The 26,906-nt window shown below is 44.7% G+C and overlaps 2 protein-coding genes across 5 annotated transcripts in view; one reads left to right on the plus strand and one right to left on the minus strand.

Annotated features, from left to right (window-relative positions):
- The window catches only part of DCP2 (decapping mRNA 2), a 40,284-nt gene extending 25,028 nt beyond the window's left edge, over window positions 1–15,256 (plus strand). For both annotated transcript variants that reach the window (XM_053295133.1, XM_053295132.1), the window contains exons 6-10: window positions 16–123; window positions 9,168–9,303; window positions 9,583–9,684; window positions 11,348–11,399; window positions 12,553–15,256. In XM_053295133.1, the coding sequence (XP_053151108.1) occupies window positions 16–123; window positions 9,168–9,303; window positions 9,583–9,684; window positions 11,348–11,399; window positions 12,553–12,710 (556 nt within the window). In that variant the 3' untranslated portion in view covers window positions 12,711–15,256. The remainder of the gene's footprint in view (window positions 1–15; window positions 124–9,167; window positions 9,304–9,582; window positions 9,685–11,347; window positions 11,400–12,552) is intronic.
- A 3,893-nt stretch (window positions 15,257–19,149) lies between these two features.
- The window catches only part of MCC (MCC regulator of WNT signaling pathway), a 340,580-nt gene continuing 332,823 nt past the window's right edge, over window positions 19,150–26,906 (minus strand). For all 3 annotated transcript variants that reach the window (XM_053295136.1, XM_053295138.1, XM_053295137.1), the window contains 2 exons: window positions 25,785–25,907; window positions 19,150–25,333 (listed from right to left, as the gene is read on the minus strand). In XM_053295136.1, the coding sequence (XP_053151111.1) occupies window positions 25,153–25,333; window positions 25,785–25,907 (304 nt within the window). In that variant the 3' untranslated portion in view covers window positions 19,150–25,152. The remainder of the gene's footprint in view (window positions 25,334–25,784; window positions 25,908–26,906) is intronic.

Here is a 26,906-nt window from a genome sequence, read left to right on the forward strand (position 1 = left end):
CTAATTTATTTGCAGACCACTGAGAGACTGGCTTTCTCGACGGTATGGAGATTCCTCAGATAGTGACAATGGATTCTCATCTACCAGTAGCACACCACCGAAACCCAGTATAGAAAAACCGAGGTAACTAACTAGACCAGTTTCGGCACCTGCCAAAAACTTATATAAATAGCAAAATATTGTTATAATAATACAATAAATAATACTTGTTTTAGGTACCTGAAATATTAATTTGGTCTGGTGTCTGGAAATAGGGCACTCGGGCATTGTCCTGATCGCACACATTGGGGAACCAAAATACTTCTGGAGTGATGCAGAATTGGGAGACTATTACTTTAGATAAAAGGTAAACTAGGGCAGATATCAGATTTGGTAATGAGAGGTCCAAATCCCACACTTGAGTCTCGTGAAATTTGTGAGGCCTGTGGGGGGTGGTGCGGCCGGGAGAATAAGGAAGCCCTGGCCAGTTATGAAGGTCAGATCTCCAAGGAAGACCTTCCTCTTGCTAGCCCAGCAAGGCACAGGCGCCGCTGCTCGCTGGCTTCCAGGGCGGGCTCTTCATCTACAGGTGAAACTCGAAAAATTAGAATATCATGCAAAAGTTCATTAATTTCAGTAATGCAAATTAAAAGGTGAAACTAATATATGAGATAGACGCATTACATGCAAAGCGAGATAAGTCAAGCCTTAATTTGTTATAATTGTGATGATCATGGCGTACAGCTCATGAGAACCCCAAATCCACAATCCCAGAAAATTAAAATATTATATGGAACCAATAAAACAAGGATTGTAAATAGAACAATATCGGACCTCTGAAAAGTATAAGCATGCATATGTATTCAGTACTTGGTTTGGGCCCCTTTTGCAGCAATTACTGCCTCAGTGCGGCGTGGCATGGATGCTATCAGCCTGTGGCAGTGCTGAGGTCTTATGGAAGACCAGGATGCGGCCTTCAGCTCTTCTGCATTGTTTGGTCTCATGTCTCTCATCCTTCTCTTGGCAATGCCCCATAGATTCTCTATGGGGTTCAGGTCAGGCGAGTTTGCTGGCCAATCAAGCACAGTAATCCCATGGTCACTGAACCAGGTTTTGGTACTTTTGGCAGTGTGGGCAGGTGCCAAGTCCTGCTGGAAAATGAAGTCAGCATCCCCATACAGCTCGTCTGCGGAAGGCAGCATGAAGTGCTCCAAAATCTCCTGATAGACGGCTGCGTTGACCCTGGACTTAATGAAGCACAGTGGACCAACACCAGCAGATGACATGGCTCCCCAAATCAACACAGACTGTGGAAACTTCACACTGGACTTCAAGCATCTTGCATTGTGTGCCTCTCCATTCTTCCTCCAAACTCTGGGTCCTTGGTTTCCAAATGAGATGCAAAAGTTGCTCTCATCAGAAAAGAGGACTTTGGACCACTGAGCAACAGACCAGTTCTTTTTTTCTTGAGCCCAGGTAAGACGCTTCTGACGTTGTTTGTTGTTCAGGAGCGGCTTGACAAGAGGAATACGACATTTGAAGCCCATGTCCAGGATCCGTCTGTGTGTGGTGGCTCTTGATGCACTAACTCCAGCCTCAGTCCACTCCTTGTGAAAGTCCCCAACACTTTTGAATGGCCTTTTCCTGACAATCCTCTCCAGGCTGCGGTCATCCCTGCTGCTTGTGCACCTTTTTCTTCCACACTTTCCCCTTCCACATAACTTTCTATTAATGTGCTTTGATACAGCACTTTGGGAACATCCAACTTCTTTTGCAATTACCTTTTGAGGCTTTCCCTCCTTATGGAGGGTGTCAATGATGGTTTTCTGCACAACTGTCAAGTCAGCAGTCTTTCCCATGATTGTGATTCCTAATGAACCAGACTGAGAGACCATTTAAAGGCTCAGGAACCCTTTGCAGGTGTTATGGATTGATTAGCTGATTGGAGTGGGACACCTGGAGCCTAGACTGTTGAACCTTTTCACAATATTCTAATTTTCTGGGATTGTGGATTTGGGGTTCTCATGAGCTGTACGCCATGATCATCACAATTATAACAAATTAAGGCTTGACTTATCCTGCTTTGCATGTAATGAGTCTATCATATATCAGTTTCACCTTTTAATTTGCATTACTGAAATTAATGAACTTTTGCATGATATTCTAATTTTTCGAGTTTCACCTGTATGTGGGCGCAACAGTCAACGGCTAGAGCTACTCAGATCTTACCTGACAATAGCTCCTCACCGCTCACCAGTCCCTGTCAGGGTGCTGGTGCACCACGTGGAAACCTTGCCACCAGTTCACCTTGAGCCCATAAGCCCAACAGGTTCGATACCCTGTCCAATTGAGGAATCAACCTCCCCGCGTCAGAAGCAGGAGAATGTGGAGCCACCTAAGATGCCTCCGCTTCCACGCAAATGGCCCACTGGGTCTCCAATGCACTCTTCTCAGGCAGAAACTCCATTGGAGCTGCTTCTCCTGGCACTACCACCTTGGGCGCCACTGGTAAGTAATCTGGACGCAATGCGCTCCTCCCCTGTACCTATTTTGCCACTGTTGGAGCCGGAGGCCCGGAACTCTCCTGATTTGTCCCTACTCCCACCTTTTCTCCATGGCGAGCGCTTGCCAGCTGATCTCTCTAGATGGGCCAGAGAACTCGTGGCCAGGGAGATCCGCCATCTTGGGTTCCTCCCCACTCCTCAGCTGCCTCTCCCTACAAATCAGGCCCCCCCAGGAGCCTCCCATTGGAAATCTGCCAATTCACCACTTACCAGTTAGACTGCAATCTTCCCACTCAGATCCTGATTCTAGATCAGATCCTGTTAACAGGGAGGAAGGCGAATGGTCCTCAGACGAGAACCCGGATGAACCCAGCCCTCCACCAAAGTTGTTTAAACATGAAGATTTTGAAATTCCCTTAAACAAAGCTTGCAAAAGCCTCCAAACCAATCCAGAGACTACAGATAATGCTCAGCCAACTGTGTTGGAAATGTTTCCCACATCCTCTTCTCGTACTAAACCTGTATTGCTTTTCCAGCTCTGTTCAAAGAAATGGTTAGAGAAGAATGGCAGAATCCTACTTCCATCTAAGGTGCCTGGCGCCCTTCCCAAAAGGTTCTATAGCTTACCTCAAGATATGCAGGACCCGTTGACTGTCCCTCTAATCGACAGACCAGTGGTATCCCTGGTTTCGGGGACAGTCCTAGCCAAGGACAGTGAGGAATGCTTCAAATCCCCTGAGGATGGAAAAAGTGATTATTCACTGAGAAAGTCCCATGAAACTTTGACCTACTCTCTCAAAGCCTCTTCCGCCATCTCAGTGTTTGCAAGAGCCACCTTGGTCTGGGCCAAGGACCTGATGAGCCAACTACCACCTGGTCACCCCAAACTTAAACAGGGCCTATCCAAGATATCAGAGGCTGCTGCCTTCGTGGCAGATGCCAGCCTTGACAGCATACAGTTTTCATCCCGAGCTCTTGTTTCCAGTGTAGTAGTTCGCAGGGGATTATGGCTAAAACCTTGGAATGTAGACTTTAAATCCAAAGTCAGTCTTGCCTCCTCTGCCTTCCATGGCGCTAAGCTATTTGGGGCCTCGCTGGACCTTGTACTAGTGGAAACCAGAGATAAAGAGAAAGGGGGGGGAGTTACGTGACTCCAGATGCTCCTTTTTGTAATAACTCTTTTTTCCACCCAAACGGGCTCCTACAACTGTTCCTGAGATTCCAACCGACCCCGTACAGGCTTGCGAAAGCAATGTGCCTCCAGACCTCGCCACTTCACCAGACCGACCTAATCCAACCGGGCAACTCACTTATGACTCACTTATCAACTTATGATGCAAGCCATCCAACACCTCATACAGATTCAAGCAATCAAATCAGTGCACACGGCAGAATCATGGCAGGGTGTGTACTCAATTTTATTCTTGGTTCCAAAGAAAGACTTGTCCTGGCGGGCAGTGTTAGACCTGGAGAACCTCAACAGGTTCATCAGGAAGAGCAAATTTAATGCTACGCACCATAGTCCAGGCAATTCAAAAGGGGGATTTCCTCACATTAGTCGACCTCCAGGACGCCCATCTACACATTCCTATCCTGTCTACCCACCGCAGGTTCCTCAGGTTCACCTACATGAACAGACACTGTCAGTACAAGGCCCTACTCTTCAGCCTCTTATTGGCCCCGAGGGTGTTCATCAAGCTCATGGTGGCACACATACGCCTCCAGGGCCTTCACCTTTACCCCTTACTAAATGACCTCCTCAAGTCATCATCCCTCAGCCTAGCACGAAAGCATATCCGGAAGGTCATAAACATCCTCAAGGAACATGGCTTCATCAACTACAGTAAGAGTTCCCTAACGCCCTCCAAGTCACGGGATCACCTGGGATCCATCAGCCCTTACATCAGACAGGAAGGCCAAGCTCAGCTCCCTAGTCTGTCTAGTGCAGTTGCGCCCTTCTGTGGACATCATGACCATTGCACAACTCCTCGGCAACATGATTTCTTGCCTAGACATCGTTCCCTGGTCCAGGTGGCACTCCAGACCACTACAGTGTGCCCTCCTATCTCACCAGGGTGACATCCTGGCCTCCATTGAGATACAAGTGCCAGTCTCACCATCCTTACATCGCTCATTGGACTGGTGGTTATCCCCAGCACTAAACCAGGGCGCTCTCCTCATAATACCTCAGAGGAAGCTAGTCATGCCAGCAACACCGGGTGGGGAGCCCACTGTGGTCATTGGTTTGCCCATGGCACCTGGACTACCACAGAAACCTGCCACAGCATCAATTGCAGGGAGCTCAGAGCTGTACACCTAGCCTTACTGCAACTCGCAGATAACTTAGGAGATTACCACATCTTGATTCGAACATAGCAGCCAAGGCACACATCAACAGAAAAGGAGGCACCAGGTCCTTGTCCCTCATGAAAGAATCCAACCATCTCTTTGCATGGGCAGAGACACACCAGGCATCCCTCCTTGTAGAACACCTCCGAGGGCAGGACAATATCCATGTGGATCAGCTCAGCAGGCATCAGGTGGAATGGCACCTACATCCAGAGGTGTTCCAGCTTATAGTACGACCCTTTGGCCAGCCGAACATGGACCTCTACGCATCACCAACCAACAACCAGACACCAGCCTTCTTCAGCAGATACACCTGGCCCTAGGCAGCAGGAATAGATGTGCTGGTGATACCATGGCCACTGGGACTCAACTATGCCTTTCCTCCCATAGCCTTAATTCTCCACATTCTCCAGTGATTCAGGGGCCAGTCTTCCCCTTTCCTTCTAGTGGCACCCTTCTGGCCATGCAGACTGTGGTTCTCGGACCTCCAGGCCCTGGCAGCTGGGGCTCTGCTTCCACTGTCAGATCGTCACAACCTCCTCTCTCAAGGACACCCTGTTACATCCCAATCTGTCCTGGCTTCAGTTTCATGCTTGGTTACTGAACGCGCCATCCTAGCCTCCGAAGGCTATTCCAAACACACACAGGATACCATCCTCGATGCCCGCAGACAGTCACCAATACGTATCTACCAGACCACGTGGTCTGCATTCTTGGATTGGACCAAATGTAAGAAGTTTGAGCCACTCAAGGTCTCGGTTCCACAACTTCTAGACTTCCTTCAATCAGGCTTAGACAAGGGCCGCAGACCAGCCACCTTGAGGCGCCAAGCCTCGGCCTTATCTTCAGTCCTCAGACCCCAAGCTGGGAAATCGCTTGCGACCCATCTGGATGTCAAACGTTTCCTCAAGGGAGCAAACAATATGGCACCTTCCACAGTACACAGATTTCCAACATGGAATCTCAACAAGGTGCTGAATGCACTTACTCAGGCTTCCTTTGAACCCATTCACTCATCTTCACTGAAGCTTCTTACCTATAAGGTCCTCTTCCTAGTCACCATCACTTTGGCCAGGACAGTCTGACAGAACTGGGAGCACTGTCAATATGTAAGCACCTCTGCATTTTCCAACCGGACTCTGCAGTGCTCAAGCCCGAACTGTCTTTCCGTCCTAAAGTGAACTCTGCTTTCCACCGTAATCAAGACATTGTACTTCCATCCTGAACCATTTCATCCCAGAGAAGTCATGTTGCACAAACTGGATGTGAGATGGGCTCTGAAGATCTATCTATGTAGGACTAAGGGGCTCCAATACACCGATGCCCTCTTTGTGTCCTTCCAACTAGCCTCCCTAGGAACTAAGCCATCCAAGGCCTCCTTGGTACGCTGGATCAAGGCATGTATCACCTTAGCCCAGTGTTTCTCAAACTTTTTGGAGTCAAGGACCGCTAAATTCTTCGTGCAGAGTTTCAAGGACCGCTACATTCTTCATGTCCAGTTTCCCGGACCAGCAGTTAGTAAAGGGGTTTCAAGTCTGTCTATCTATCTATCTGTCTGTCTGTCTGTCTATCTATCAGACTTCTATACTGCCCAAAACTTGCATCTCTGGGCAGTTTAGAATGAAAATAATATAAGCATTAAAATAATTAAATTTGGAATCTTTTGCAAACATGGAATATTAGGGGTTCTTAACCTTGGGTCCCTCAGTTAAACTCCCATAACCCCCAGCAACAATGGCATTTGGCCATTATGGCTGGGGATTATGGGAGTAGAAGTCCACCAATGTCTGGGTACCCAAGGTTGAGAACCCCTGAATCTAAAAGCCTGGGTGAACAAATTTGTCTCCAGTATGTCTGGAGTGGAGGTGCTTGTGATTACTCAGTGGAGAGGGGATGTTGGGCCATTAGAAAAATTCAAAAGCTACATGGGGCCAATGAAAACAACATACAAGCAAGCCCCACTGATGCAAGAGGGAAACAGCGTTCCCGCTCAAGGTGCCTCGATCACAACAGGCAGCTGGGTTTCAATCAACCAACCTTTGGCTGCAAACAATGAGCATGCAAGAACCAGCAGCCCTTCAAGTGGCGCCCACTGCCATACTTTTTCCTCCATGCCCCCGCATCGCATACAGTTTGAAGCTGTAAAGATAGGGAATATGATAGCTGTAGGAAGATCTCAGCAGCACGTGGAGGCAAGGCACAAGAAGGGTCCCATGCCTCCGTGATACTCTTCCTCTTCCGTGCCATGTGCAAAATTGAGGAAGTGAGTGCCTTGATTTCAGTTGGGGGGGGGGTTGACTCCCAGTCAGGGACCGGCACTCAACCCTTCGGGGACCGGCAGCGGTCCAGGGACCGGTGGTTGAGAAACACTGCCTTAGCCTATGAGTTGCTTCACCTCACTCCTCCTACAAAGATCACCGCACACTCCACCAGAAGTGTACTTCTGCAGCATTCTCAGCTAACACACCTATCGAGGACTTCTGCAAGGCAGCCACATGGACCTCGGTCTCTCCTTTTGTGCGACACTACAAGCTCTCGTGCATCAGTCAGCCCAGGCAGCATTCAGGCGCATGGTGCTTCAGGAAAGGTCTCACACTAACATCTCTTTATTCTGACTCCTCATTGCTTCCCTCGCTGTCTTGATATACCACTATGGCATGTCCCATTTAAAGGGATACTCTCCGGGAGAGAAAGGAACATTGGTAGTCTTACTGTGAAGGTTCTTTCTGCCTGGTAAATGGAGGGTATCCAACCCGTCCGCGATGGTGGGTCAAAATTTGATTTTTCTGATCAAGCTGATTCGGACCTCATGTCTTCTTACTGCCATATTATCCTTGTTGGCACGTTTTTTGACTGTTCATATTGTTCTGTTCTCAATTACTAACATATGTACACTCCTTATTCAAACCTGCACAGTACACACTTGGTACTGGTAGAGTCCATACAGTGACCTATACCCTCTTTGACATGTTGCCTCCTATGTTAGTTTGTTCACACTATTTATTTTGACTTTTTTTTTACATTTTATATCCCACCCTTCCTCCAAGGAGCCCAGAGCAGTGTACTACATACTTAGGTTTTTCCTCACAACAACCCTGTGAAGTAGGTTAGGCTGAGAGAGAAGTGACTGGCCCAGAGTCACCCAGCAAGTATCATGGCTGAATGGGGATTCGGGTCTTCCTGGTCCTAGTCCAGCACTCTAACCACTACCCCATGCTGGCGTATTTAGGTGCTTACCTGCTCATCATGGAAATGAATGTCTGCAACACATTATACTGTTCTTGCTCTTTCAAACAGGCTGGATGGTCTTCTGTCAGGGATGCTGTCGCAGATCCCCGTACCATGCAGGTGGTTGGCTACAAAACCATCAAGGTCCCTTCTAACTCCTAAAATTCTTGGATCCAACCATTTGGCTCCAGTTCAGATGTTCTGAGTGCTGGCAATTCTGTATGCATAATGGGGCAGTAGGCCTGCTTTTGTGCCCAGCCTTTCCCCATATGTGTGACTTAATAGATTAATAATAATAATAATAATAATAAAAAAATTTGTTTGTATCCCTTTTCAACAAAAACCTCTCAAAGCAGTTTACGTAGCAAAAAGTATGAGAAAATGGTTCCTTGTCCCCAAAGGGCTGAAATTCGAAATGGGGAAACAAAACAACACATATAGGAAACGCCAGCAGCAGCCACTGGAGAGATGCTGTGCTGGACTCAATCAAGGCAGTTTCTCTCCCCCTGCTCAGTGCTATCCCCCACCTACATGTAAGAGAGCCACCAGTTAGGGACAAAGAGCCCTTTTGGGGTGGGGGGTGGAAGGACTGTAGACTCGGCCATATCCCCAACATGTCTCCTTTCTTGTCTGGTACATGCACTGTGTCGCTGTTTTGTCCACTGATCTACCATGTATATGGAAGTGACGGTTCTTCAGAGTTAGCCGCATGACGAACTGGCTCTTGATCGATCAGCACCCTTTAATTGGAGCCAATGAGATTAGAGCAACGGACCAACTTTCCAGTGCAGTGGTGTGTTTGTTCTACTTGGCTGCTGCTTAGAGCAGCGATCTTTCTCCCCAGTACACCTCATTCCTTTGAGCCAAAGATAAGCAAAGAAATTGAATAGACAATAATGTGGTTAATAATGCTACTGCAGTTGTCATTTTGCAATGCCTTTGCAAAAAGCAGTAATGCCCTAAAGTAAGAAAAGTTTTAACCCACTGGACAAGAATGGTCTTATTAAAGGAACGTGTAAATTATGCCCTCATAAGTGGTTTTGTATAGTAGCTTGGTGCTTCTTTTGTTGAGTTTTTCTAAACAAGATAATCTTTTTGTTGGATTAGATCCTCCAAACTTCATTATAGCCAGCAGGTGACAATGGATGGTTCTTCAGGAGACCAGTGGACAAAGCATAGGCAATTACAGCTGCAGAAGCCATATAACAATCATTTTGAAACATCGGAGACTTTAAAATTAAAGGTGAGTTTCTCTTAGATAGACTTTTCAGGCTAAATTCTGTGACACCAGGGTTTGTGTGTACACTAGAGTTCTTAACTGCTTAGTACTTTTCAAGTTCATAGCTTTTAGGTGGAGGTAATGGTTTCTTATAGGCTTGGATGGATACACAAGTGTGCCTTGCTCATCTGAAAAAGTGTATGTTAACACTGAATAAAATGTGATGTGTTTCAACATACAGCACTGACCTTTGTGCCTTTTGACTTTTATTATTTCTTTTCTCGTATGTTGTGATATGCTCAGAACACGCGTGGCAATGGCAGAAAGCAATACCAAGACACTCCGAACCAAAAGAAGAGAACAAATGGAGTCCATAGTCAGCCAGCTAAACAGATCCAAACTTTGGTAAGAAAAACAATGATAGATAAGGTGGGAAGCACCTTGAATTCTGAGAAGTGTTGTAGCAATTTCATTACTTCTTGCACGAACAGCATCGTAGTGATGACTGGAGCTACCGATTGTGGAGGTATCTTCGCAGCACAGGCAGCGGGATATTACTTTTGATGGAATGTGGCTGCAAATGTGGCCTGTGGTTTATAATCAAGTCTGTGTTATCAGCTTAGACTGTGGGCTAGGGGTGTGCACGGAACCGCGGAGCTGCGGTCCGGCACTGGGGTGGGGGGTTCCATTAAGGGCGGGGGGGGGGCTTTACTTACCCCTCCCGCGCTTTCCACACACTGCTGCCGTAATTATTGAAAAAATTGCTCCTCCGATGGCTGTTCCGATTTTAAAAAATGGCTGCCCCCTTGAAGCCCTGGCCCCCTGCTGCTGCCTTGAAGCCCCCTCCCACCCCCTTAAATCTCGCCCCGGGCCCTTAAATCTTGCCCCGATAACATTAAGACGCGGGCGGGCGGCGGGGAGATGTCCTCCCGCCCCCTTCCCTGCTAGGCTGCAAAAGACTTTAGGAAGGCTTCTGCGCGTGCGCGCGCAGAAGCCTTCCTAAAGTCTTTTTGCAGCCTAGCAGGGAAGGGGGCGGGAGGACATCTCCCCGCCGCCCGTTTCCCTGCCGGTCTGCAAAAGTACTTTTACTTTTGCAAAGAACTTTGCAAAGAACTTTTTCTTCTTTGCAAAGTTCTTTGCAAAAGTAAAAGTACTTTTGCAGCCTAGCAGGGAAGGGAGCGGGAGGACATCTCCCTTTAGAATGGCCTCTGAACCGGTCCGTGCACATTCCTACTGTGGGCAAATAGAATATTTGGCCTGGATGTTGGCTGTTCACTTCTGGGCACCTGATGCTGCTCTTGAACCTTGCCTCAGCTTTTGACTGAGTTTGGTAAGAAAGAGGGGATAGAGCTTTTTGAGATTTCTGGAGGTATGTTCAAATGTGGCTGAAGAGGGTGTCCTTGGTGGTTGTCCAGCAGCTGCGCTGATCGACTTCTTCCTTACTAGACGTAGCAGAATGGTAAGGCTGCTGCTCAGCAACAGTGGCCAGGGAGAGATGACATAGGTTGCTAGGGAAGGGTGTGTGGCTGGGTTAGATAGGAAAAGAGAGGAGTGGAGATGTGAAGAGGCAAGAGGGATGGAGTTGGCAGGAGCCTGGGATCTGGAATAGGGCTATTTCAGAAGACTGGATGGTGACTTGAAGATTTTGTCTGTGGGTGTTAGGTTTAGGGATTCTCTCCTTAGTGACAGGGTTTCTGCCTCTGAATAGCATACGCCTCTCTAGGAAATGGCCTCTGTAGCTTCTTGGCCTTTTGGCTGGGAAAGCATTCTCTACTAAAGTCATTTGCTCTTGACAAGCCAATACTTGATCTTCTCTCCATAATTTCATATTTAATGAAGATGTTGCTAGGTGTCTGGCAAGCACAGGAGACGATAAACCTCTTATGGCATGATCCAGCCAAGTTAAGCACTTAAGCACTTAAGTCTTACTGGTTATTTTAATGGTAGAGGTTTGAGCACATGCTTAACAATCCCATTGAAAGTAATGGGACATGCTCTGCTTGGATCACACCTGTTGTTTTCAGAGAGTTTTAACTGAGATATGTAATGCAGTTGTCTTCTTAATTAGAAATGTGAAAAGAAGCTGCATCCAAGACGACTTCAAGATAACTTTGAAATTGGTAAGTTTCAAATCATTCTTTTTTCTTTTTCTTTTTTAATACCACTCTTTGGAAGGTACTGTCTTTTACTGATTATTTTTCAGAACACATAATTATTTATGTACTACACAGCAAGCTGATAGCAAGGCATTTTCCTATACAGCATTCTGATATTTACATCCTTTATTTAGAAAAACACAAGTGAATACTTCATAACCCCTCAGATTGTGAAGAAGATTGTGCACACAATATTTTAAATGGGTGTTCATGACGCACAGTCATCAGTGAGGACTATGTGCCATGGGAGTACTTTCTGCAAGTTGGCATACCAGCTTGATTTGAGTGCTTTCATCCTGGAACACAAGCCTAAGCACTTGCAAAAATTGCATTTCCCTCCCTGCCAGGCTCAGTTCTTTCAACTGAGGAAGATAGTAATGGGTTTGTTGAGGGTGGGAACTCGAGTGTCATCAGCAGCAGTGCTGAGAGCCAAAGATGATAGTCCAGATCTGCAGTGCTCATTTTCCAATTTGCTCTGCAATCATGGGAGCTAGAAACTTGATTGTTTGAAGATGAAAGAGTCTGAAGTAAAAACTGCATGTTGCAATTTGCTGCTTCAGTTTGGAAGAGCACATTCCATGGCCTTGGAGTGGAAACTAAATGTATGCAAGCCACTGTTGCCCAGTAGATCATGTTTTAAACTGAGACTCCCTTCACATCCCTTGTGAGCTGTAGACAGGTTACCATTTCCATTTTTCAGATCAAGTCATTTATACCACATTCATTTATAGAAGGGTGAGTGGGGGTGCAGGGAAAGGGGCCTCCACCCTGAACCATAGAGATACAAGAGGCTTCCTATAGGTGGCTGAAGAACTGGGGTACCAAAGCTTCCTGCAAGGTTGTTTGATGCTAGGGCCACTTGAACAGAGCTCAGTTCTTTTTAGTTGGGTGCTGTCAAGTAGTTGAGAGCTTGGCAGACTCTTCAGAGAACTTGTTATGGAGAAGAAAGCACTGCATTTCTCTCCTTAAACCTGCCAGCGATCTGTTTTTACCTCTAAGTGGCCATATTAGATGAGATAGAGAACCAGTATGCTTTGGTATTCTGTTTCATGTATAGTCTCTTTCACTGGAGTGGTTGGACATCTGCTGAAGATTTGTTCATCTCGTTTTCATGCAGATTCGGCCTATGACGTATGTTGTGCCTGTGAAGACCAGCTCCTAGAACACGGACAATCAATGCCATGCAATGGTCATTGCAAATTCACCTTTTCCTCACGAGCTTTCCTGAGCTTCAAGTTTGACCATGATGCTATCATGAAAAGTTTTGACCTCTGATGCTTGTTCATTTGCTCATGTTGGCCAGAGACTTGGCCTTGTGCAGCTGAGCGGGTTTCTGAATCCAGCCTTTACCCTTTCTCAGGTTTTAAAGCAATGCAGGGACGTAGTGATGGGCTGGAAGACTTTGTTCTCATTGCAGCGTGGGAATGGCATCAGAACAGTGTTGCACTTTAAATGCAGTATAGCTTTCCCCTACAAATGCTTTCCAGTGTTTATTTGCTAGTTCCTAACTATGCATTACAGGGCATTCTCTCTCTCTCTCTCTCTCTCTCTCTCTCTCTCTCTCTCTCTCTCTCTCTCTCTCCCCCCCCCCCCCGAACTTGTTTAATTTGCTGTGTGTTTAGGTTTCAGAGAAGTATTTTAGAATTAGTGAGTTACTAACCACCTAAGCATTTAGATTTCTCTGATATACATTAGTTCTTTAGTTTCCCATACTTAACAGGATGGTAACTAACCCTTGTGAAGCTTCAGAGGACACCAGCGTTCTGTACCTTGGATATAGGTAGGCCTTTTATGACTTTGCTGAAAGCCAACTTCTGCTGAATGAGAATTCAGAATTGTTTTCTTTTGTAGTCAGTTTCCTCTCTTTTTCCTCTTTTGCACTGTACTGGGACTCTTTTTTAATTTTATAAAGGCATGTTTTAAAATTGTATTAACATTATGAAAAGCTGAATTCTGCTCTGATTTTTCAGCTCCAGTAGGCTATGGCAGTGGTATTCAGTGGCCAGTTTTTATTTCCTCCTGCTAACTTTGCTTTATCTCCCTTTCTGAAATGTCAATCAGATCGGTTTAACTGGAAGAATTGCAACTACTTTGAAGATGCATACTGGCTTGGGGGCGGGATGAGTATTTGAGGAGATAATTCTTGTTTAATCAAAATTGGGGAGACTTCCAGGCATGTTCAAGAGAATACATGGCATGTAAGCATTTAGGATTGTGATGGCACAGTGTTGTTGCAGTATTCTACCCTGGGATTTGGTTGATATCTCTAAAGAGCTTGGTGTCACAGCAGTGGCTGCAAATGCATGAAGATTCAATAATATGTATATCAAAAAATGTGAGAAGGCGTGCAAGAGAACTGAATTTGAAGTGACCCCTTAGCAATGCTGAAGTACATGAATGTAACTTGCTTACAGAGCTGCTGCTGGAACTTCCTCTCTCTGGGTGCTCTTTATTTTGGCAGCTTGTGGCAGTATTTCTGATTTCTGAAATGTTACCTAGGTGGGCTAGATGTCTGACAGGGGGAGCAACTGAGGGAACCTTTCATATTTTTGGAATTTGCCTATGAAGCACAGGCTGCTCTCCTGCACAATCCTGACAGTGATTCCTTTCTGTTGCTGAGGGACATGGGTATATAAACTGACACACTGGCTGACATGAGGAAAATTACTCTGAATAGTCTCATTGAAATTAGGACAAATTAGGCAATGCCTAACTTGTCTTTGTAATCCAGTGGGATTACTTTGAGTAATTTTCCTCATGTCAGGCACTCTGTGTGCCGGTCAGTTCTGTTTCCAGGGCATGTTTTAAATTATTGAGGATGGCTTTTCCTACTGACGTTATGCCTGTCAGCTACATCCAGAATTTATTGGAATCAGTAAGTTCTTTGGATTTGGTGCTCTTTTAAGAGTAAGGTAGTTGAAGAGCTGGTGATGTGTGCAGGTGCCACTTTTAACCCATTCACCTCCATAAATGGGGAGAATCTTTGGTCAGTATTTAGTACAGTTTGACGTTTTTAACAATACAAGTGCCTAACTTGCTAATTTTTCATTCACTGCAAATTGTGTTTTCAGGCTGCTTGTGCCAGTCGTCTTCTGATATGTAGCTTGATTTCCCAGGAATGTTACTTTTAATGCTGCTTCCTTTCACAATGACATTGAGTAAGAGGCACTGGCACAGTTATGTGAATCTTAAATATGAAATGGATGCCCTCTTGACGTGAATATGGAAATGACTGTAGTAACAACAGAAGATGAAGTCTCTAAAGTGGAATAGCTTTGCATTAAAGAGGATGGGCAGGTTCTGCCCTATCTTCTGGGAAAACAAAGCTTAACTCCTTTTATTGTAAGGAATAATGACTTCAGCAGAGACAATTTCAAGCTTTTTTCATTCAAAATTGCCCAGAGACTATAAAAGACTAACCTGGATCTATTAATCAAGCCTTAAAATGTTTTGCAAGTAAATGTGGTAAATATGCAATAATTTTCACTTTTTATTTTTACAAGATACCATATTTCATAAGGTTATAATTTTATGCGATCATGTCTTAAAAGTGGTTGGATATGAACTGCTTTATGGGTTCCTGGGTGCCCAGCACTGTGAACATTTCAGGTTGTTTATCTTATTGATTTGTATGTTTATGTTTTGCTTGCAAAGTGTTTAAATGAATCATTTTATACTTGTGTATTCCAAAGTGCAGGCATATGGTTTACATGGATTTCTGCAAAACAATGAAGAAAAGGCAATTGGGTGATTGTAATGGATTTTTCCTTTCTGTGATGTGGGCATTTTAAAAGATGGGAAATAAATGATCTGTGAACAGATTTGAGATCATCTTCATGGGGAAATCTTACAGCTTGAAAATTGAATGCTGGTCTCCTGGGCTTTAGAGGGGGACGTGATGACCTTCTTCTACCACATCTAATTGCAGTATGGATGTTGCTTATTCAATTCTTGAAGTCAAATGAGTTCTGCTACAGTGGCAAGGAATGTTCAACAGCCAAAAGCTTTTAAACAGCTTTTAAAAATTGTAAGGACTGCTTCTTGACCTTCTGGGAGTGAAGTGTGTGTGTGTGTGTGTGTGTGTGTGTGTGTGTAAACACAGCTTTGGTCTTTTTATAGATTTGTCTACTCCGTTAGGGCTGCTTTTTTCTCGTCCCCAATAGCTCAGCATACTATTTAAAGCTTATATCCAGCTTTTGTGAAAAGCAGGAGCACCCTTCTAGTGTTTAGCTACTCTTAACTCTTTGAGGGATTACAGAGACAGCCGTTAGACTTGAAAATTTGTGTGCTAATATTAGCAGCTGGCTTTACAGAATTATAGTACCTAATATTGCTATACCCTGTTGTGCAAATCCCTTTGATTTAGTTGAGCTTTGCAGTCTGTTCACAATAATGATCAGAACAAGCATATGAAAATAAATTGTCCAGTGGACTTCAGTTCATAGTAAGTTGTATATAGCTAACAGCGCACACAAACTTTGGCTATGACCATAGATTGGGAAGTGCCGATTGGTTTCTGACCTGGTCTTTAGAGCTGTTAATGTGGTATTTTATGTAGAGGGAGTAGGAAGTGCAAGTATCTTGTACTTCCTATTACTTTCAATTTCTCTCTCTCTTTTGAATTTATTTTTGTATCTCTTCTGCCTGGAAGCAGTGTTATGTCTAAAACTGTCCTCCATCTGAAGCTGAGAAGCTTGTGAATTTTCCCCCTAGCAGGCTAAGCCAATCTCATGTTGGCTGCTATGAGACTAAAGCATGTTGGGAACAGGCAGTTTTTGTACCTAGTAGATTGTGAAGTGTCTAATTCAGATGTTCAGCTCAAGCTCTGTTTACCATGGAGCACTGATACATGACACTAATTCACTATGCACTGAGAAGGCATTCTTATAGGAAAGCCACCTATTACTGAAATCTAGGCAACACTAAACATACGTAGCTCTTTTTTCCCCCAAGAAGGGAAAGGTAACTAGGCTTAAAATGCTACTTTTTGTGGTAAACACTGATAGATGCAATATGTCATGTATGCTTATATTCAGTGTGCATTTCACTGTTCTTCCTCCAAGTAGGCTAAAGTTGCACATAAAAGGATGTTAGAAAACCCTTTGCTGTCTTCAGGATTGTGATGGGTTTGATATATTCAGCCAGTATTTAAAATCAATACCCAGATTAACCTTTTGCTGCAGAGAATGGCCAGGATCCAAAGTACCTTGCAGATAGTTCCAGGCACCCAAGGGGGCTTGCTTTTCTGCAAGCACAATCATCACATGCCTGATAGGGATGTGCACGGACCGTGGAGGGGGTCTTGCTTTAAGTGGGGAGGGAGGCGCTTGTACTTACCCCTCCCACCGCTTTTCCTCCTCAGGTGCTCCGTTTTTATGTGAAGTTTTCAGGGCAGCAGCATTCCTTCCTGCCGCCCCTGTCCCCGTTGTTGACTGGAAAAAGCGGAAGTAGTTTCCGCGCATGTGTCCACCGTGCACTGTGCGCATGCAGTGTGTGGCGGGCACACACGCGGTGGTGCATGCGCGGAAGCTACTTCTGCTTTTTCCGGTCAACGGGGGCAGGGAGGAACGCTGCTGCCCTGAAAACTTCACATAAAAACAGAGCGCCGGAGGAGGGAAAGCAGCGGGAGGGGTAAGTACAACCCCCCGCCCTTAAAGCAAGACACCCTCCCCCTGGCGTCGGACCGCTGGACCGGGCCACGCTCAAACCGGTTCGCAGGCCTCTAAAATGGTCTCCGGACCAGTTTGTGCACATCACTAATGCCTGAGGCAGTGTGAAGAGCTTCCTCTGGCTCTTGCGCCCACACCCTAACTCTTCTCCCGTTTCAAGCACACCACTCCAATCGCGCCTCGCTTTCCCCCTGCTGTCCCTCGCTGCACTTCTCTCCTCAACTTCTGCCTGTAGCATTCTCAAAAGCCAGAGGGAAAAGGAGCAGAAGCAGAAGAATGTGTGGAAGACAGTTGAATGTTGGGTACAGAGTCAAATACTGGAAGAGGAGGAGTGTGACATTGGTGGATTGTGTGTCATCACCAGGTAAGGTGTTGGTGGGTGAGCAAGCCAGTGGGCAGTCCTTGACCAAATGAGATGGGCCTGGTGATGGATGCTTTCCTATTCAAAGAAAAGTGAAAAAAGGAAGTCTTCCTGGGCATGTTGAAGGGAAGCTAGTTCTTTGGAATCTGGCTGTTGTAGTGCAAAAGCTGCAAAACTAGTGCCTCTATGAAGTAAACAGTATAGAGGAGCTTTTTCTGGAGTATAACAGTATTTCTAGAGTAAAACTCCTATTCAAGCTTCTCTCACAAGGTAGAAACACAATTGTACATAAAGCTTTTATATGATTGTGGTTTGAAAATGCAAGAGTTCAGTTTTCTCAATTGCTAAATGGACCAATATACTTAATATGAGATTTAGGTTGTGAAATTGATGAAACTTGGGTCACATGTTAAGGAGGGAGTGTGAATTTTGCTGTAGAAAGTTTCTACGATGGCAAATATTTTATAGGAAGGTCCTTTCTTAGCAATTTGTAGCTGCAGTATCTGACTGCCGAATATACTTTTTCTCATGTAACTATTATCAGCTGTGGTGCATTTTATTTCTACTAAATATTTGTTTTAACATATTCAAAATTCTTCATGGATTAATAGCTGTTTTTCACAAATAGTAATGAAAATCACTGTAGAAAGAGTTTGCTTTGATAGGGGGAGTTTATCCCAAAGCACATTTATAGCAGCTAATACTCCTATGTATATGATTTAATTTACATGGGGTAAGCAGCCTAGCTTTAAACCAAGTCAAAAATCCTGAGTTTAAAAGCGATCTCAATGTTGTGTAAGGCTTCAGGAGAGGTGCAAGATAGTGAATTTCATAAGCTGAAGACAAACTATGCCAATAACTAGGAGTTTAGCCTCAGAAGGAGGGTAGGGAACAGTGGATTGTTTCTTTAGTCTTGCTTTGTTATAAACACAGGCAGCTCTTTTCAGTTAACTTTTGAGAAAATAGTTTGATTTAGGTCTGTAAAGTACTCTTTTAGATGCATCAGTTACAAATGTGTCTCTCTTGTATGTTTGTTCAGCAGATTTTGCAAACGGAAGTGTGCTTGTCTTCCCTGATTATGTTAATACTGCTTTTGTATTTCATAAAGAACTTACTTACTGCTAAGATTTAAGTATTGAACTTCTGGATAATGGTAGTAACTTGAAGTGTGATTACTGTTCTGAAATCTAATCTACTGTTGGGGCCATAAATTACATACTGTAGCATTGAATGTTGCAATTAGCATTGCCTACATGGCAGCAACGTCTCCTAGACTTATCAATAGAAAAGCCAAAACTCTACCATGGATTGATAAAAATATGGAGTTAAATTTGAAGCCCACAGTGAATGAGTAGGACAAAGACCTTTATGTAAGAAATTAACTTCTGTCATGTGACCAGTGTATCAAGTGTGTATAGTTCATTTATTGTTATTAAAATGATTTTTTCATGTATTCTTGTGCTTATAAAAAAGTGGAAAATCCCTTTTTGGCAAGTGGTGTGAAACGTTCACACAATTGAGAATAACCCTAAGAAGAAAAGCATTTTCCTGCTCTTGAAGCAGAGTTGCTCTGCAACCACAAATGCCTACCCCTAACAAAAGGTGTTTTGGCTTTGCTATGATTAAAATGTGTGGGTGAAGGGAGAGGGAGAAACCAATACTAGCCATAAGACCGAAGGCTTAGTGACATTGTAGCATTAGAAATTTATTCAGAATATAAGAACATTTGTAAAAGTATTATAAATGCCTCTGTATAAATAAATGCAGTTTGTACAATTCTATATCAAATAAACACAATATAGCTATCTTACAGCAGCTAAAGAACTAAAGCAATTGGGGAAAACTCAAAGAAAATGGTAGTTTGTCAACAAGGAATTTGGATATAAACAGTAGAACAATACTGACATTGAATGAAAAATTAATGTGCTTTGTAAATAACTAACAATACATTCAAGCTGGTGTAAAAGGTTTTTATACCTTAATTGGAAAACAGTTTAGAACATGTTCCATGCAACATATGACAAACTCATCAACTTCTAGAAACCTGTTCTAATACAATGTTGCATTTTGACTAAAATGACTCAACAGATAATTGACTAGATTCTTGTCATTCAAACAAAACTTTTCCACTTAACATAATGGAATGGAGAGCTTTAGAAGTGTAGAAGAGCACGAAAACAGTGCCTTTAGTGTAGCACACACATCTGTCAGGTCATAGCCTGATTTCCTGGGTACAGAGAGTTCTAAAAACAGTTGCATAATGGAGGTTTTTTGGTATTTCCCCCCTTGTTTTAACCTTTCCAGAGTGAATCACATACTCAACAGATTTAACACACTGAACTTTGGAGTGGTGGTAAATGTGCCCAGTTCTCTCTCAATATCTGTGGTTGTTGCCCCCTAAGCATGAGGATGAAGCAGCTACTTCTTATTAAGCATCTTCCATGGAAGCAATCAACCCCTCCATTACTGGGTATGCAGGCTGATTTTATATGTAATGTACTCTGGGAAAGTTCTTGCTTTTGAGCTCTTCTAAGTAACATTCTCACAGTATTAAATGTTGGAAGAAATAACTGCAAAGTTTTGTGCTTTTCTACCAATCAGCTGTATGTAGTGGCTCACACACAGCAGGGCACATGCTCATTTCTGTCCCTCTCTAAACAGCATTCTAGCTTCTACTGAACTTGGGAGTGGCTCAGTCACTACTTACAATGAGTTGCCTGTTGGGAATGACAGGCCTATTGCTACGGTGACACTGCAAGTGTTAGTAGCGACAGAGCTTCTACGAGAAGTTCTCACTTTTCAGAAGAAGTGAGAACCTGGATTAGAGGAGCATGGAACGGCATGCTATGCTGTATGTGAGCCAGTGGGAGGAAGAAGTAGCTAAAGTCAGTCTTTCCCCACATCCCCACTGGAGACGGCACATATTTGCATCCAATAGCCATGCTTGCATGGAAACCTGGGTGCTGACAGATATTCGCTAGAGTAGGCAATTCATTCTTTCCTCCACTTGTCCACCCATTTATCTCCCCACAGATACTGATTCACTTGCAAAAAGTGATGCCGCTAGAAGCGATTTTCTTTTTTAGAGTGGCTTGCTGCTACAGAAGAAGAAAAAATCCAGCATGCCAATGCCTAAGACCTAATTAATGTTCTCTTGAGGTTGACTGCTGTTGCTGAAAGCTACTTGTGAATGGACAGATCTCTATAGCTGTAAGAATACTTCAATTTTCTTCTGACAAGATTGCATGGGTCCATTGCTGGATTGCAGGGGAAATGCCAGCACTATTGTGCCCCAGCCAGGTGTGGGGTTAGCACAGCTGTATGCAATCCATTGGCTGCCTATGAAAATAATATTTAAATATTCTCACAGCTGCATAGATATAATTTTTCATGATGGCAATATTACTAAGAATATTTCAGTCAGACCTTGTGAAATACATTTCAGTTTCCTTAAGGCTGTGTGTATATAAAAATCCCTTATACATTATATCATGTTCTTCTAAAGTACGCACTTGCACAGCAAATCCAGGAATAAATTACACTGTTCAAGCTCCACTGAGTGAAGGACAGTAGGTTCTGTGTGGCCACAAGGGCAGTACCCTGTAACAAGGGTCCCTAGATGATGTTGACTTCAACACTCGGCATCTTTCGTTGCAATGGCCTTTGGCTGGGATTGTGGGAGTTCTAGTCAACATCACCTGGGAATCCCTCTTACAGGAACACTGGTGCAGGTTAGAGAACAATGAAGCTGCACTTTGACTCTGTCAAAGGAGAGGAAAGGCGTAAACAATTCTGTGCATACACATAACTAGCAGCACATTTGCTGGCTGGAAATAGGATGGTAACTGCTGACGAGTGAAATTGAAGGGATTTGAAAGCACTAGTCCAAAAAAAGCAATGTAATAAGCTCACCAAATGTCAAAACTCTTTGTGCTAACCACAATTTAGAACCCAAGTGATGGTTTAGAGGAGCTTGCTTTTGTAGCTGCTCAGCAAATCCCGACGTAGAACTACATGTTTGCTTGCTGCACCTGAGGCAAAGCTGTGGCCAAAATGATGGCTTTTCAGTTCACACATCACACTGAGCCATGGTAAACTTTAACCATAATTTGGTAGTATGCCTGAATAGATGAACAACTCAACATGCATCTAATTATTGTGAAGCAAAGATGCATGGCTGGCCACCACAGTTGCTATCCAGCACCATTTCACTTGGGGTTAACTAGAGCTTGACCTTGGCTGATACTGACTGCCCACCTGCATCTTTCTGTTTTATTTGAGAAGTAGACCCATAACTTTTCTGGTAAGAACTACTATAAGAACTTTGTTCTAGAAGAGGTCCTGCTAGGGGCCGTGCAGCTGTCTGAGTCTGCCCATACCACCTGAGGGTAGGTGCTCAGCAGTCAGGCCTTGCTGCTGAGGCAGCAGGCACACAAGCATTCTCCACCCATGCCAAGTCAAGCAAAGGTGGCAGGGGTGTTCCTAGCCCATGGGGGGGGGGGCAGAGAAGAGAGGCATTCCCCAAGCAAGTGAGAGGGAAATGACCAGCATGCTCCAGTGGAGTGAGGAAGGGCAGTGGCACCAAGGGCCAGGGAGACTGATACTGGCACTTGAGGCAACTGCCTCATGGAAAGTGTCCTGGGTACAGGGACTCACTGGTGGAATTCTGCAGAGGAAGCAGAAGACTGTAACTTGCAAGATCTGAAAAAGAACAGCTATCACAGATGTACACAGTATGGAGGTGGCTTCCTTGTACTGTCACTGCATCAAGGAAATTAATTAGTCTTTGTTCCCATTAATGCTTTATATCAAAATGTTTCCATTGCTCATTCAAGAAACAAAATGATTTGAGGCTTAGATAAAACTGTCAACAGAGTAATAAGGAATCCAGAGTAAGCACTTCGTATAAAGTTTTAGATCATCTCCTGGCTGTGACAACATAAGACGATTAAAGCACGTGAACTTATCACTGTTACTCTCCACACTCTTCTTCTAAGAGGACATTACGTCTTATGGTTAGAAGCGTCAATATAGTGTTTTGCTAAGAATGGTCTGATCTGCTTGGAAGTTGTGACTGTTAGCTACCAGGGTAGAGATTTGCCATAAGGTTAGCTGTGCTGGGTCAGGAAATGAAGATCCAATAGGAAGAAAAATGACAAATCTAGGCCCAATGAGGGCTAAAAGAAGCTTCACATAATTTAATTTCCACAAATGTGCATACCTCCTGAAAGTAAGCCTTAAGCCGCGATTGCTGATTTGGGCAATTCTGAGATGTTTTACGGATAATGGTTGACAGTCTAAACCTGGGCCTGGGCATGCAGCCCTAGTCCCCATCCTTCCAGAACACGGCTGTTCTTGCATAAGAGCAAAAATACTCCCAGTGGTCTCCCCATCTTCTGGAAGTGCTCTGTTAAAAGCAGAAACTCATATTAAGTGTTGGGAGAAAGTATTTGTGCTTTTGCACAAGTGCGGTGCACTTTCGAAGTGCAGGGACAAGCCCAGAGGCGAGTGCTGTGTGCTTGCTGATGTGATGAGCACACACCCAGAGCTACGAGGCCAGCCACCAATAATTACAGGACACAAACAACAAAAACTAGAAGTACCGGACACTTTCTCTCTCAGTTTGAAAACACACGACAGGAAGAGAAACAGCAGTAAAAACCCAAAAGCTCAGTTTGACCCAAAGAGCACCTCCTGTCAGCTACAATGAAAATATATGGAAGAACTTTAGAAGACCGTAGGTGGTGATCCTGTGAAGACCATAGGTGGTGATCCTGGCCTTAATGTTTGCAAGTGCTCCAACAATCACAGTGCAAGGGGGAAAAATACACTAGTTCTAAAAGGAAAGCATTGTTGAGTCACACATGCCATGACTGAGACATTCCCACCCCTTGACTCCTAGCAATTCACCCAAAATATTTATCCTGCTTCTGTTGAAATACCACTAGAGAGTTATTGCCACACTTAGGACTACAGGCTCCTTTAACAGAGGCACTGTAGCCTCTACTCAGCTTACTATGTTGATATGATGCTTCTATAGGGCTGAATAGACAGAACTAGCACCATAACTGGGCTCCCTTGCAAGCAACTTCTACAGCTTGTTTAGGGAGCACATTTACATTCATCTGAACAGGCACATTCCACATAAATGACATTTTCAGCTAAAAAGGCATCAGCTTAGCAGAAGTTTTTTGCTCTGTCACTGCACAGCAGTAACCTAGTCAGCTTTAGGGAAATCTTGGCCAAATGGTACTCCTCAGCACCACACCTTGTGACAGCCCTCAAAAGCTATCTGTTGAAGGGGGCAGGGAGCGGAGGTCAAATGCTGCCCTTCAACCTTGTCTTGCAGCAGTGTCCTGTGTTGTAAAAAAATGTGTCTCCACTGCCAGTCCACTTGGAATATATCCTTTCTAAGAGTAGCAACAGTTTTCTAGCTTGTGTGTTTCAAAATTGAGTGGATACTCTCATGGGCATCATTTCCTTAACATGCGGAACCTTTGGCAGACCAAGGTTACCAAACCAGATTAAAACTGTGTGACTTCAGAGCAGGCCTGCTCAACTTTGGCCCCCAGCTCGTTTTGCACTAAAGGTCAAGTGTGCTGTCGAGTCAGTGTTGACTCCTGCCGACCACAGAGCACAATAGCCAATAACCAGCGCTTATGGGAGTTGTAGGCCAACATCTGCAGGAGGGCCGAAGTTGAGCAGGCCTGCTTTAGAGTGTTTCAAAATGGTTGCTTACTCCAAGAACACAAATATCAAACAGGCGGGTAGGGGTGCATCGCAGCCTCTATGGCGGTGGGGCTTGGAGGCTACTAAGCTGCGTTTCAGAAATACAGTTGTCCAGCTGCCTGTGTTGCTTCTGCTCGTGCAGCTGGAATTGTGACCACCAGCAGGGGAGAACAGGATAGTCTCCAAGTGGCTTGTAGTTGTCAGGCATGGATTCAACACACTGTGACTCAAAAGAACCTCCGCTTTAAAGCACCTTTCCATTGTTTCTCCCTTTTGAAACCGCTTTTGGATAGAACTGCATGGCCACCTTGCCACTTAAACTCCGCCTTGGCAGTTCTAACTGCATGCAGGGATAGTCATGCAGTTAGAACTGTGGAGAACCTAAGGGGACCCCCCCCACCCCCGAGTCCATGTTGCAGCCGTGTGGTCATACTTGGCTCACTCTGCCTCTATGGAAGTTGTAGGGAGTGGCTGGGCATTCCCTTCCCAGCGAAAATGGCAGAAAGGAGGCAGAGGCCAACAGAAAGGCTACTGACAAAATGGAAACCACCTTGGGATAGTGTTTAAGTGTGCCTTCAAAAATGCAATGGGCATTGAGGAATGTATTTGATGGACAAGGAAGGAAGAGTGTTCCTAATGATGTCCATAGGAACTTGGCAAAAGGAAATGGGGAATTTTTAATGATGTGAATAAAGTAACTACATAGAACCTTGATAAACAGATACATTTACCAGCAGGCACTGTCCGATGATGAGCAGCCACCCACAAACTTCTTTCCTTTTGGGCTCCTGCACTTGGCTGGATATTGCCAAAGCCACAACCTCAGTTTGAGGCACTGACCTCCAATTTGCCCTGCTTCTCTTGGATCCTCTTCTGTGTTCATCACCTAAATCAGTCTTGCAAGGAGATAGGTTTGCAATGGCACAAGGATTCTTGAAGAAGAAATCTTTCCCTCTGCTTAAAGTGACGTTTCATTGGTGTGGGGCCTGGAGTTTTCCTCTTCTAGCAAAGCAATTCTTTGTTTGAGCATCCTCACTTGGGTCTCATGCCTTTCAACCATAGCCATCATTTGGGACTCGAGTTTCTTCAGCTTGTTTTGGTGCTTCTTCTTTGCTTTCTCGTATGCAGCCACAAGGTTACTGTTGGAAACATACAGCAAGAGGAGGTTTATGGGGGCACCTCAAATTGGCACATGAAGCTGTGTTCCCTGGAGTCAGACTACTGGCCCTTGTGGCTCAGTATTGGCTACACTGACTTGCTCTCCATGGTTTCAGGTAGGGGTCTTGCCCAGCCCTACGCGGAGATGCAAGGGACTGAACTGGGAGCTTGGGCATGCAAAGCAATGTGCTCTATGAATGAGCAATAGCCCTCTCTCCTTTGACTGGCTACACCTCACTTCCCGGGATGCCTGTCTCCTAGAAGGTTGATTTCTTGTTTAAGTTTGAGATTGCATCATTCCTGCTTGCCCACAGTTGGCCATGTAGCTGTTTGCTTCCCTGCCCATAAGTCCCATAATGGCCCGCCCAAGAGCGTTCTAGCAGAACTAGCCCAGTTCAGCACACACTGACATTTACTGGGCTCATCCTTTACCTGTTTGCTCTTTTCAAGTCATTAACAAACTCCGCAGACTGCTGGTGCCGGATTTCACTGCTCTTTGTCAGTCTCTCTAAGGCACTCACCAACTCCTGCACTCTGGCTTTCAGTTTCTTTTCTCTGTATGAAGATAGAAAGCACAAGTCACTTATTCATAGTCCTATCCTAGATATGAGTGCAGGACAAGGGGCCAGTACGGACAATACATCCCCTTACAACAGAGCGGGGATGCTCTGCATGCGCTGAGCATGCACCTAGAGTGACATCATCTGCAGACATCCTAACACTCTCCTGGCATGTCCCTTTATCATGAGGGCAGGGGGCAGATCATCCAAATGATCCAAATACTGGTTTATTTGGGTTGCACACAAGCTGCCCTTTGGATGAACAGCCCCCACCCCCTGCAATAAAGGGACAGCCTGGGAAGCTGTTGGGATGTGTGCAGATGCTGTAACAACAGGTATGCTCCGAGTGCATCCTTTTTCCAATTGTGTGGGCAGGGAATACATCATCGGTACCTGCCCAAATACTCCAAACCAGTGGTAGGGAATACCTAAAATCAACTGTATTAATGCATAACACAATGTTAACCCAGCATGTGTAGAGGATCCACAGCATGCACCTCTTCTGTGTGTCAGACTTCTGACATTACTCCAGCAGCAAGGGAAGGATTGGTGTCATACAGGCTCCTGACGCATATCCTTTTGGGGTAGGAAAAAAGAATGTTGATCGTCACGTGTGACCAACATTCACATACCTAGTTTGCAATATGTACACACACTGGAAAAATCACGTCAGTCTTACTGAGTTCTCCTATTTCTGACTTTACCTCACGTTTTCACCCCACAATTCAGTTGGTAGGAGGTGGAAGCTGTTGTTCAGGGAAGGGGTCTCATTCAAGCCCTCTTCAGGTAGGGCAAACAGGGAATACTATACTCATGTATAGCATTCCTTAGCATACCCGGAAATTACCACCACCACCCACACCTGCCGGTGCTCCAGGAAGCCTCATCCTTGCTGTTCCTCACAGTTACGGTGTTTGTCTGAAAAAGAGGCTAGGATACCCCAGCCTCGTGATCACAGAAATGGCTGTGATCATGCTTATGGCCGGTTTAGTTT

Source organism: Hemicordylus capensis, chromosome 2 (assembly GCF_027244095.1).
Source record: "Hemicordylus capensis ecotype Gifberg chromosome 2, rHemCap1.1.pri, whole genome shotgun sequence".
Lineage (NCBI taxonomy): Eukaryota > Metazoa > Chordata > Lepidosauria > Squamata > Cordylidae > Hemicordylus > Hemicordylus capensis.